Here is a 13985-nt window from a genome sequence, read left to right on the forward strand (position 1 = left end):
TAAACATATCCATACAGGCCTTTTTTAATTGAGGGGTACATGTCTGCTACTGCTCTTAGCAAAAATGCTTCTGGTAGCATCATAGTCTGTGTGGCTCTTTAAAGGCACTACTTGTGTATGCGTTCATATTTTGACAGTAAGCGTGTATGAGTTTTGGAAGGAGGCAATTTGTAACTGAGTGAAATTCAGATACATTTTTCAGTAGTAAATCTAATTTTCCAGATTACTAGGTCAGCAGCTAAAAGCAATCTAAATAAAATCTACAAAGGCATATTGAATTTCCTGCAACACATATGAATTCTTTGAAAATGTTTTCTGTTGACTATGAAACTCTCTAATTATACACTCTTTATGATAATGATGATTACAAGAAGCTCTGAATTCTCTTTTTAGGATCAACTGACGGGCTTTCAACAGTTGACTCGGCAACTGCATATAGCCAATGAGAAAATAGAGTTGGTAAGTAAAACCTTGTGAACAGTGACCTAGTAAATTATTTTTTTCACTACCAGAGCCTCAAAGTATAAAAGAAAAGCAAAAAGTCCTTCATATATACCTGGTTGAAAAAGAAATTGTGCCATTCAGATTTGCAAACTTCTCTAGGGATAGTAAAACATCAGGTAGTAATGGCTTTTTTTCTGAATTCCAAACAGCAGGTTAGGGTGGTTGAGAGGGTAGCTCTTAATACTATGCAACCTCTTTCTTCAGGAACTCAGTGGTAAACTTAAACTCAGAATTGTAGTATGTGGTGAGTGTACTTAAGTCACACGTTCAAAACCATGTTCACAAAACAGAAAATCATAGAACCATAGAATGGTTTGGGTTGAAAGGGACCTTAAAGAGCATCTAGTTCCAACCCACCTGCCATGAGCAGGAACACCTTCCACTAGACCAGGTTGCTCAAAGCCCCATCCAACCTGGCCTTGAGCACTTCCAGGGATGGGGCATCCACAACCTCTCTGGGCAACCTGTCCCAGTGCCTCACCACCCTCACAGGGAAGAATTTCTTCCTAATATCTAATCTAAATCTACCCTCTCTCAGATTAAAACTGTTACCCCTCATCCTATCACTACACTCCCTGTTACAGAGCCCCTCCCCATCTTTCCTGTAGGCCCCCTGTAAGTACTGGAAGGCTGCTGTAAGGTCTCCCTGGAGCCTTCTCTTCTCCAGGCTGAACAACCCCAACTCTCTCGGCCTTTCCTCATAGGAGAGGTGCTCCAGCCCCCTGATCATCTTTGTGGCCCTCCCCTGGACCTGCTTGAGCAGCTCCATGTCCTCCTTATGTTGGGGGCCCCAGAGCTGAATGCAGTACTCCAGGTGGGGTCTCACAAGAGCCGAGTAGGGGGGGACAGTCATGTCCCTTGACCTGCTGGTCACGCTTCTTTTGATGATGACCTCTTATATAGGCTAGCTCTGTCACATGTTTATCGATTCCTAGTTTGGCTCTGCTGGCTTCAGTGTCTTTGTCACTGACCTTTTCAGGGATTTTTCTGAGCTCTAATCATCTCCTAGTGCTTCATCCATATCCATAGATTGTGAGACTTTGTAGTCTCTAAGCTTTAGCCTAGAACTTCCAGGATTGACAAACAATTTTAATATCTTACAAAAATCAAGGTGAAAAACTTGAAGTTTCTGGCTGAGCAGCTTCTTCTCTGAAAGATATGATTCCTGTGTGATTTTTTTGATGAATGTTTGTCTCGGATACTGGCAGTGCAAAAAGACTCCTAACCTACTAGAGGCTGTCTACTCTCTTCTGTCTTTGTCACTGGAACCTTTTTTCCTCACATCTGACCTCTTGTTAAAATATAAGCCTGTTTATTTGGAAATATTGTAGGTATGAAGGAAAGTTTACTACATTCTTTGTTGTGATGCCTCTGTTATTGAAAATTTTTGTATTGCCATCTTTTCCCTTTCCCTGCTTTTTTTATTCTGTTCTAAGCAAGTCAAGTCTTTATATGTCCTTTGACAATGTTTTTAAGATGTCTAATCATTCTTCTTGCTCACCTTTAAATTCTTTCTAATTGTGCCATCTTTCTTGAACTGTGGTGCTGGAAACAGTATAATGCTCCAATTGAGTCCTTACCAATGTTGAGTAGTATATTGCAGATTCTACAGAATTGTATCTTGTGAGTAGTTGTCCTGTTTACAAGCTGTTTTGTCAGTATTAATAAAAGCGGAATAATGCTCTCAGAGAGGAATTTTTGCCTTGCATAGTCAGTGGTGGTCTCAAAATTAACTACTCTCTAAAGATAGATACTTTAGAGTTACTGGGGGAGTTGCTGTCTGAAAACAATCTCAAGCGAATACAATTATGAGCTTTTAAAGCAGTTTTGCTGAGGATTTGGAAGTTACAGACTGTTTGATCTGCTGTTACGAGCAAATTGGTAGTAGGTACCTCACAAAACAGAATCACTGAATGGTTAAAGTCATAAAATTGGAAAGGTATGATGTGGAGAGGAGAGAGTGAAATATGTGAACTCTTTGAAAGAGATGAAACAGATGATAAGATAAAGGTAATCCATTTGTTTGCATTATGCAAAAAACATTAGGAAAGGTCTGTTACCAAAGACACAAATATGTCATGGTATAAAGAAGCATGGCCTTTCTTGAACTAATAAACTGAAAAATAGGAAGTGAAGAGACAGAGTAATTAGTCAGCTTTTTTATTGTGGTAAAACAGCTGTGTTTCCTAGATGTGCTCAGGTTAGAGTTGTTCAGCATATTTATGAATGTTCTGGAAATTAGATTCAATATTAAGGCAACAGTGTTCACTACTGATGTTAAAGTATTTGGGGTAGTGAAAACTGAAGTAAACTGCAGAAATTTGCAGAAAGATCTCATGATACCGAGCATCTGAGTGAATTTTGTCTGACACTTCTTTGCTATTAATAAAAGCAAAATAATGCATGTAGGCAAGAGGGAGCTTTCACTTTGGGTACTCTGTGATGGTCTTGAAATTAACTGTTACCACTTTGAATAGGTATTTTAGAAGTAGGAAGTGATTGAAAACAATTCTTAGCAACAGTCAAAAAAGCAAGAAGAATGTCAGCAATTATTAGGAGTCAGGGAAAGGGAATATACTGTGCTTAAGTCCACAGTACAGTAGCATCTTGAATGCTTGCCTGCAGCTGTGGTCATCTCTAATATCTCAGTGAAATGTATATGTAAGATCTAGAAAAGGCTAGTAGAGTAACAAAAATATGAAATGATTCTCAAGGGAGAAGACAATCTAAGGAGAATGACACCTCCAGCACTATGGCTGGCATAGAAAAAATGAAGGAGGAGCACTTGCTCATTTTTTCTCTGTCTCTAAACCAAAGGAATTCTTTCCAGCAATATGAGGTCTACTGTGGTACTTATTGTCACAAGGTATTCTAGACACCTAAACTAGATGGGAATACAGATGGTCGGTCTGAGTTATTACAATTCCTCATCTCAGGAAGTTCTTGCACTACCAAAATATGGGGAAAGAAGGGTAGGATTAGGTAACATCACTCTGTATTTGCTTTTCTGAAATACTCTACCTAAACCTTGGCGCTTGGAGACCAGCAACAGTGTTCAACAGACCTTATTGGCTATTTTTATGCTTACTATATTCTGTAGAAGTGCCGTGTGACAAATCTGAATGTATAACATGTCAATACAGTAAGAAACATGTTACAAATACCTCCTTATTTTGCAGAGCAATCAACAGTTTCTGAAAACTGTAGCAGAACAGAATGTGGAACTAGAGCAGCTACGAAAACAACTGAGGTATAAACCAGGCAATTTAAAAAATAATTTAATATCTTTTCTATAGCTTTTTGTAACCTGCTGCTCTATCATGGGCCTTGTTTGTACTGCAAACTGACTTGATAGCGATAGTTAAAACGGTTTCAGTTAATGCCTCTGAAGTTTGTTAGAAATGTGTGCATCATTAGCATTAGGGTAGCATATTTCCAGTTATTGTTTGGTTCAGCTGCTTCCTGAAACATTTAACATTTGACCTTTGATTTAAAAGGAACAATGTATCAGTATCAAAGCAAAATTGACTCTGAAGATAGGTTTTCATTAGAATACAGTTTGCTCAAAATCCAGTTACAGAATTACTCAATGCAGTTCTGAAATTTGAATGTTCAAAGTAGCTTCGAGTTCTAATGTTGTTAATAAAATTTCTATTCACTGTTTCTCAATAAAGAGCTCTAAACCATAGGCTCTTTGAAAGTTAGAGGTAAGAGAAATGTTAATTATATTCCTGAAGTATATCACGGAAAATGAGAGGAATATCTGTGACACAATTTCATGATTATTTGTATTTACAGCCAAAGTCTGTTCAATGCCAGTTGACTGTAACTGTTAACTCTTTTAATTAGTGATGGCTGAGGTCAAAGTAAAATTTAATTTCAGTAAATGGTAGATTTGTGGACTGACAATAAAAAGGAAATGGATTAATTATTTAGTGATATTTTTTGTATAGCATTACCTAAAGCTTTAAATAAGCTTTTTAAAATAAACTTTTATAAGTTTAAAATTTATAATGTACTTAAATTTTTGTTTAATTATGAATTTTTCCTTTGATTTTTAGTTACTGTAATTTCCTTTGATACTGTGATTAAAATATTTAATATGGTTGGACTGCTGTGATGTTTCAGTTAGTTTCATTGTTTGATTTTAAAGAACGTCACCCCAAAAATGGTAAAAATTTCCATTTTTATGTAAACAGTTACAGATGGCTCTGTGTGTTTGTGCATGCACACGTGTTCATGCGCTCAATTTTGTATGCAGCTTTTGCAGGTAAAGCTGGTATTTAGACACCTAGGTTGGCTGAATGCATGCTGATACTGGTTTTATCCCTCCAAGAAAGAACAGCTACATCAGATGTTCCCTCTCCTCTCTTCCAAACCCATACAAAATATTATACGAAGAGCAATTGGTATCTGTTGTAATGCCAAGTGCTTATCACTGTACACATCGGGTGTTATACAAATTTCAGCGTCTATTTAATAAGTCTAGTTGTACTATTTGTAGATATTAAAGTTACTGTGTCACAATACTCGGAGTAAAAGATACAGGTTTAGAGTGAATGGACAGATTCATCAGTGTTGAATATTAGTCACTGTTGAATATTTATTAATCAATTTTAAAATAGGTCTTTTTTTTTCAGGATTGGTTGTATCCAAACTTTCTGTTAGAGCAATAAAAATTAGTATTGTGCTTTCACCACCCCCTGCTTGGTACCTTACGGTTTACTTACTAGAAGAATTTTGTTTTAAACAATGTTTATTTTTCCCTTTCCTTTGTAAAATAAATCTAGGACCAGAACCTGCTTAGAAATGCCAAGTTACCTCAATCACTGAAGATGTGTTTTTGAGGGGAACTTGTTAGCACTTCACTTTTATTAGCCAAGATTTTTCCACGGAAAAACTATTCTCAATAGTAGTGTGTTTTGGAGAGGGAAAATGTTGTGACAAGCAATCAAAGATTAAGGTGGTATTTAGGGTATTTGCTAAAATAAAGTATTTCTAAACTCAGTCATCACTTGCACTTTGCTTGTGCATGCTACTATTTAATTCTTGAAAGGGAAAGAACAACATTTTCATATCCCTACTTTTTTGGAATTTCTTTCCTTGCAGAGGGTATTAGTACTGAATTTTACCATTTTGGTATCTCATTCATCTATAAATCTTTAGTCTTGCATTGACATGTTTATGTTGACTTGTAATAAGTGGATATGAAAGCAATTGGCATTAACTGAACCTATTTTAGACATTCAACAAAAGCTATCAACATTCAGTTTATTACTGCATTTCTAATACTCAGTGGCTTTGATTAAAAAAAAAAAAACAAACAAAAAACCCCCCCCAAAAAAACCCAATAACCTTAAAATCACTTATGTTGTGGTTGAACAACCAGTTTAGTATTTTTGTCGAAATTACAGATGATGTGATTTCCTTTGGACTCACCTTTATTTCATTTTTTTTAAAGGAAACTTTTTTAGGCTTGATCTTTGGAGCTATCTGAAATTCTTTAATGATACCACTTTGATCAAATAATTTAGAATATGGCATGACAACCAAAATGGCCAAACTCTTTGATTCGTAGCCATGCATACACAGAAGGATCTGTCTAACTGTCCATATGGCAATGAGCGTGGATAGTAGAAGGGAAGTGCATGTTTTCTGCTTAAGTGACTGCTTCAGGAAGAAGGTATATTAAAAGGTAGATGTCCCTGGGATGGACTGAAAGCTAGTGGATCATCTTACTCTGAAATTTTACTCACATGTGCCCAAATATGCATGCATATTTTCAATTAGTTGCTGTTTTATAAATAGTGAAATTGTGAGTGAATTTAGACTTCCATCTAAGTATCCACAGGGCTAGAGTAGTCATCTTCCTTATTTCAGAACACTAGATTTCTGATTTAATATGTTCTAGCTGGGCAAGACTGCTCAACACATGTGGCTTAAGTCAATCAAAGCAGTTAACTGCATGATATTAATCAATAAATGGACAATCGGTAGCCTATACATTAATGATCAATATTAATAATAACAGGTAAACCATGATACTAGGCATTTCCAATATATGAATAAACAAACACAAATCTATAAACAGCCTTGTGTAATTGATCCCACAAAGTAATTGCGACTGATCTCACACACCCTTTCTTGCTTGCTCTTACATAGGTACGCACATCCTCTCCCACAGGAAGCATGGAATCGAAGTGTGGGCATGTGTGCACAGATACTCCCTTTTTGAGACTCACATGTTCCCCTGTGCGCACCCCTCCTGCTGAAGGTGTGGGTGCTCCAGCTTTATGTGTACTTGCGCTGCTTCCTGAAGTCTGTTAATTGTGCCCTGCTGAGACGGCACCCCATGAGTTCCCATGCACACACCTGATAATGTTGGTCCCCATTGATTTCACCCTGGGCTGTCGGTCTGCCTGCTGGTTGCAGGCTACTCCTGGAGTCTGGTGGGATGGCTGCTCTCAGACTTGGGAAAAGGTGGCAATGCCCATGAAGTGACTCCTGGCAGGGTCAAACACAGCTTCACTGCTGGGCTGTCACTCTAAGGTCTGTCACCCACAATCACAAGTTTTCATGTTTCCTTTCAAGCTGTCATCTTCTCAGAAGTCTCTTTGTAACTGTTTAATCTGCCTGGCAGTGATCTCGAGCGACCTCTGTCATTGTTACTCTCCCCATGGCGTTCTCAGTTTTGGGCAAAGAGGGTCTCAGAGGAATTTTGCATCTCTAATTACAAGCACTGATTACACTCATTTTCCTCTCGGATCACCTAAAAGTTCTTGCAGCCCTGAAAACAGTACTATGTTTTACTCAGAAAGCTAATAACAGCAGTTCTATATAGCTCTAAAGTAAGTGTTGCAGTGATTCTCAAAGGAGTCTGGAATGTTTTCACCAGTTGTTTCTCTTACATGAAGTTACATAGATGTAGTTTGCATGGATTTTATAGCATATATTGCAGACAATTCTAATCCTTTTGGATGTTTTTAATAGATTTACATTGATTTATGGTGATAGAGTAACAAGTTTGGGGAGGAAAAGTAGATTTTAAAAATAAACAACTTGCGTATAAGAGAACTTAGGTTTTATTTAGGTTTGTACGGCCTAGATTGAGTGTCATTTTGGAGCTTTTGATATTGCTAAGCTTATTGGTGTTGATAAATTTTAAGTATTTTAAGATTAATACATAGCAAAATATACAATCTGACACATGTAGCTGTAAAACACTTCAAACATGCTCCTGACGTATTGTCATCGTATATTTCCAGTATGTATGCCTAAAGGAAGACTGCTAGATTAAGTTTTGGCAAGTCATCTGGGAAAATGAAGACAAAATTAAGAGTTCTGCTGGAAATTATTCTCAGATTGATAATAGCTTTTATTCTTTAGATCAGAAGCTGACCTTACCCAAAATAAAAAATTGACATTGGGGCAAAAACTCCCTAAGAAGTGTTTGAGAACTGAGTCATTGCTTCTCATCAATGTGAACATAAACTCAGTATAAAATGTACAATTGCACTGTACTATTTGCGTACTATTTACGTACTATTACACTAGCTTTTAAGGGTCATAAGCTGCCATGCATAGAGACAATGTAATATTTAACGTATTTCTGTAGAGAATTGAGGACTGAACAGACATCGCATATTTATATGCTAGAATTTTTATTAAAACATCTATTAGTGCTTTAGTGTTTCAAAGCTCTCTTGCATACAGTTAATCATTTAGTTCACTGTATTATTGTTCTCTTGAATTAACTACAAGCAGCCGTCTCTGGAGAAGGGCTGCTTAACAGTCAGTGATCAAATGGTCTTCTCTGGTGACGTGAACTGTTGAGTTTAGCTGCAGGTATTAAAAATGTTTTAATCTATATGCTAATGAGATATTTTTAAAGATCTGTAGATAAAACATACTAGCTAAGAAACTTGGCATTGCTAGGGCATGTATCTGCATTTCAGAATCTTAAAGCTTTTAAACAGAGAGAACTTGCCAAGATTATGTTAAGGGTATATTGCACAGTGAAGAATAAAAGCTGTATCTTTAGAATCAATTTGTAGACACACACCTCTGAATTTGATCTGAATCTAGTAATTAAAATGCATTTTTAATACTTAAGCTGTTCTGAGTTTTATGTCCTCCTTTTTTTTTTCTTATTTTTCCCTTCTTATGCTGGGTTTTGAGTTTTTGTTCTATTTTACAGCACATTTTAAATATTTTGGGGGAAGCAACTTAATGTCCTCATAAATTTAACAGTACTTTTTGTTGGAGAAAGGTGCATGATTCAGATGGAGTAAGATCAAAGTTTTGGACCTGCAATAAGGACCATGTGTCTGAGAATAATGTCTTTATCTTTGGTTTTGCTTTTTAAAGAAATTATAACAGAATTAGTTTTTCTGATTAATTAAGCTGAAATTAAGTATTTGCTATAGACTTGTTAGGATTATGCTTAATTTGCTTAAGACATTCATATAGGTATAATATGCTTTTGTCTTTTACGCCATTAAATCAAAATTATTATTCCTATAAGGAATTTTTGCTCGAAGTTGATTCTTAAAAGTATTAAATATTTTCTAGCTTCTTTCATGACTATTAGTGCTCCGGATTGCATTAGCTTATCTAATATGTTTGCTCTTTCTTAACTGTATCATACATTCAATTATTGGTCTTTAAATTTAGCCTAATATGCAGGCTGAATAATTGGGTTACACCCCAGGTGAAGGACTCTCTGTGTCTTTCTGTTCCCAAGTCAGAGGAGTAGAAGGGTTGCTTATTTCAGTAAGCTTTTCTACTGAGGAGGAAGTCTGATTCGTTAACTAGTCCATTTTTTTTTTTCCTTTTCTGTTTCAGCTCATAAAACCTACCCAGATTACAAAGCACATCAGTTAAATTCTTCAGAAGTGGTTAATGATTTTTTTTTTTTTAATTCCTAGTCAAATTGCTTTAAAAAGTGGTATCTAATTCTAAAAAAGATTTCTCCATTAAGTATCTGTGGTCAGTTATATTTAAGTTATTGAATCACTTAATTTTTTGATTGCCTAGTCCTCCCAAATATTTAATCAACACATACACCTTCCTGTTAAGCTATCCTTAAGAAGTCATTTCCACAGGACAGTTGTTTAATGAATTTGGTATTCCTTTCTCACTGTGCCACATAGTAAGAAGGAGAAAAAGGGGGAAACCTTTTCTGCTTTGTAGGAACAGTATTATGAAATCTGACTGCCCTTCACAGCTACTTCAACAATGTTGTAAGCTAGCTGGTTTCTTCTCCTATAATAATTGAAATATAATTCATAGACTGTTTTCTTTATACAGGCAAGCCAAAATAGATGGGCAGACAGCAAATGCTAAGGTTGATGAAATGACCAGATTGACAGAGAAGCTTCAAGGCCAGTTGGAGAGAAAGGTATGCTAGAGAAAGGAATAATTTTCTGTTACAACTGAATGGCTAGTCAGTTATCTGAATGCTGAGGTTAAATTAATCACAAGTTGTTCTCTAACTTGGTTTATGTTAGCGTGTCTTTATTTTGTTCAGGGAGGATCAGATGATGTCTGGATAATACATATATTCTTTCTAGGAAGAAGATGTGATAACTGCCCAGCAAAGAGAAACAGCATCTGACAAACGCTTGCAGCAAATGCAGTCTAGTATAAAACAATTAGAAACAAGGTAAAGAGATCTCATTGATTTTAATAGCAGGATACATGCAAGTGACATAAAATACTATGGTTTTTTCAGCCTCTGGGTTTTGTGTTTCTGAGCAATTCTGTTTCTTCAAAATGCAGATATCTTACACCTGGCTGCTCTATATCTTATTTGTTCTATTCTGCAACCTTTCAGAACAGCTTCTGATTTCAATGTATTTAAAATGATAAAACAGACCACCTGATTTTATTGACTGTAATGGAGAAAAAATGAAGCATATATTTTTCATTCTAGTGCATAAATTCTAGTTACTCAACTCTTGTTAGCTTTAGGTGGAGTTCTAAAGAAAAACATTCACACTGAAATTTGAAAATGTTTATGTAAACTAGCTGGTTTTGAGGTGAATACAGATTTTTCCTTCTATGTTAAATAAGATTTGGTTTCAGGTCTTAGTTCAGCAATCTTTATACAAAAAAGATCATTTAATAAAATTGTTAAAGCGCACTTCTTAAGTATAAATGCTAGTTACAAAAGTAGTTTGAATACCTGCGAAGGAGTAGAACTTTAATTCCAGCACTATCTATTGGAAGATCTAAGACTAAATCAGGTTCTTTTGTGTGGATTTTTTCTGCCTCGCCTTCGCTTTCCAAGGATGTGACACGTAGCTGAGCACAGTGATTTTGATTCAAGTATCACAAACAGTTGTTGAATTATTAACATTGGTGAAGTGACCTGATAACTAAGAAGAATTTGTAAATTTCTTATTGAAATAATTGTGTGACGGTTTATCTTCCCTTCTTGGTCACGGCCTTCTGAGCGTGATTAGCAGACTCTGAAGTAACTCTAGAAACAAAATAATTACTAGGGAACCAACCTTGTGACCATGTGGTCAAGTACTGCCTTGAGGAGTTGCACAGACTTGTGTGGCTACCTCTACTTGATGAATTTCACTGGCCTAAGCATTGTGGAGGCTCTTAAGTTTATTTTAGAATGTCTTAAGGAATTAGCTAGTTTTATTATTTTCTTCAGGTTTTTGTAGAACAAAAATTGTGCTTTGGCTCTACAGAAATAGAGTGGTTGTCTGTCTTCGTATGTTTCGTTACAAACATGTTAGAAAATAAAAATGCATGGCTGCTCGAAAAGGCAGCCCAAGTGTTGCCAAAGTGCTTGCTATGGATATTTGGAACCGTGCACTTTATTGAACCAGCAGCACTTGTGGAACTTTCTGAGGCTTTTTTGAGGATACCTCTGAGGCTATCTTGCCCTTTCTCATTCCTACCAATACTGACAATCATAATTAAACAATAAGAATTTCTGAGCTGTTGTAAAATTGCCAGTGGTTTTCTTGTTCTAATGGTATAGCTGCAACTTCATTGCCCACATCCAATTATTCCATTTCCTCCTCAGAGGGAAACTATTCCTTCTGGGGCTGTTCTATTCTGTTTTAATATAGAACATTTTCAGTGATGTATCCCAGGATAGCAACATTCTTCTAAGGATCTTGTGAGATCAGATATGTGAGTTAACTCCTTTAATTCTGTTTCTTTCTAGGACTTGATGAATATTAAAGTCAAAGACTCTGTCCAAAAACAAGCAGAAAACCAGGAGTGCAGTTTTGGCAACTTATGTATAAATACTTCATTAGTTTAGTTTGAAAGAATTAGAGTATTAATTAAGCATCTTACTGTTAAATGAGTAAAATTACTACTATCTTGTAGATTACGTGTTACTGTCGAAGACGCTGAACAGCTGAGAACAGAAAGAACAGCCCTGGAGAAACAAATCGGAGAGCTTCAGACAAAGTATGCTAATCTAGAAAGGGAGAAACATGAAGCTGTTGCAAAATTACAAGATTGCATACAGCTCTTAGAAGAAGCTAACCTACAGAAAAGTCAGGTAAGGCAGTGGATGAAGATATTTCTTAGATACTAGAATACTTTCATCACTTACAGTTGTGAAGTGCCTGATTATATATTCTTGCAGGCATACATGCATACACAACCAAGCTTCTTTTATGTCTGTTGTACTAAAATTAGTAATGCATAAGATAGCAAACTGTGAATGACCATACATTACTTAGACTTGTCATACAGTTTAAATTTCAAAGAATATGTTCGGTGCCTGGATAAAGGTGATCTAAGTGATAATACTGTACGTGAACTTGAATTTTCAAAATTCAAGTATTGTTATCTAATGCTTATAAACAAATTGGGCTGTCAGAATAAAAAGGAAGGTCCTGTTATGAATTTATAATTTATTAATGGTTAGGAAAGAAGAGCTAAAACTAAAGGGACTTTTGTTGCATGATGGGTATAGGTCACCAAGAGGGCGAGTTCTGTGTTCAGTTCTTAATTATTCAGAAGAAATCTGGAAAAGTGACTGAGTAATGAGTGGGTGAAGTCTGCAGTCAGGAAAAAATTGCAAAGGTGTTTATTAGTGTATTATAAAATGGCAGAAGAAATTCAAATGTGCCATACTGGGTTCTGAATTTAGTCTTACCAGTCAAAAAATGGTTTAGGAGATGGTGTGGTTGTCTCTTAAGAATACAGTCACGCAATCCTCAGTGGTGCTTGATACAATGAATAGAATGTTCAGAATGGGAGTTAAAAATAAAGATGCCTTTAAACATAGTGCATCTTCATATGCTATTTTGATCAGCCCATTTCAGGCAAGACATAGGAGAATTAGGAAAGTGCGGGAGGAGTCAACCAAGAAGACTAGACATGTGCGGAAGCCTTAAAACAAATTTTTATATACAATATGTGATTGAAATGTCGTAGGACATGTATGCCAAAAGTATAGGTATGAAAACAGTCAAATTCATGACAGGACAATCCACCAAAACTTCCTAAAGAACGGGGTCTAATCCAGCAAGTCTTGATGTGTCTGTTGATCAAAAAAAATAGTCACCCTGTTTTCCCAGTTCTTAACTTCCCTGAAGTATCTGTTGTTTGCCCCTTTAGGAGATAGGATACAGGGCTTGGTAAACTTTTGTCTAATATGGACTCTTTGTGTTCTAATGCTAAGCTTCAGTTCAAGTCAGACTTTTAGAAATTTAATGAATTGTGTTTGCTGGCAAGACAGAACTTTAATGCACATCTGATGACTAACCATCAGTAAGTGAAACCCAGTGTAGCTAATGTCTGTGGGAATAAATGGAGAATCTTAGGACTGATTCTATTTGGGCTACCATGTTGAACTGTTGAGCAGTTAAGGAGATAAGTGCTCCCTTTTAGTCTGAAGTTGCTTTTCAAACTTGAGGAGCCTCCTGAGTATCTAAACTAGCTTTTTACTTTCAACTTTTGGAATAGTGAAGTTAGTGGTGCTCTTGCTGATTTCAGTTCTGTGACAAAAGAGGCAGACCTGCCTCCTTTTTTCTGACAGAAAAGGGAATTAACTTCTTTAAAGAGATCCTGCTAACCTTCTGGCCTGCTTCCAGAATAGATTAAAATATTGACAAAGCTTAGGGTTCTGGTCATTACTGCAGTTAAACTTCTGTGATTCATCTTGGTATGCAAAAGAGGATTATCATCTTGTTATAGTCTTTCTTCCCATATATTTATAGTCATTTAGGAAATCCTTTGGTGGCATCTTTTCCTTTTCATAATTTCCTCATAACTTTCCGCATCTCATTTACTTTATGAACCAATCTGCTACAATTCCCTTTACCTGTTAGGCTCTGGTTCAGGAAGGGGTGAAAAATGAAGTTTTACATCCTCTAGCTCTTGATGGCCACCTTTGGACTTGTCAATTCCTTTTTCTTAGTAAGAAAATATTGCAATCCTTAACAGCATTTTCCTACAGCCTGATAGGGGGGAGAATACGAAGAATAACAGGTAAA

At 36.2% G+C, this 13985-nt stretch overlaps 1 protein-coding gene across 2 annotated transcripts in view; it reads left to right on the forward strand.

The window, feature by feature from the left end:
• The window catches only part of SCLT1 (sodium channel and clathrin linker 1), a 46561-nt gene that overhangs the window by 9333 nt on the left and 23243 nt on the right, over positions 1–13985 (forward strand). For both annotated transcript variants that reach the window (XM_069793308.1, XM_069793375.1), the window contains exons 9-13: positions 394–459; positions 3684–3754; positions 9814–9904; positions 10077–10168; positions 11863–12040. In XM_069793308.1, coding sequence (XP_069649409.1) covers positions 394–459; positions 3684–3754; positions 9814–9904; positions 10077–10168; positions 11863–12040 — 498 coding nt within the window. The remainder of the gene's footprint in view (positions 1–393; positions 460–3683; positions 3755–9813; positions 9905–10076; positions 10169–11862; positions 12041–13985) is intronic.

This window comes from Haliaeetus albicilla, chromosome 1 (genome assembly GCF_947461875.1).
Source record: "Haliaeetus albicilla chromosome 1, bHalAlb1.1, whole genome shotgun sequence".
Lineage (NCBI taxonomy): Eukaryota > Metazoa > Chordata > Aves > Accipitriformes > Accipitridae > Haliaeetus > Haliaeetus albicilla.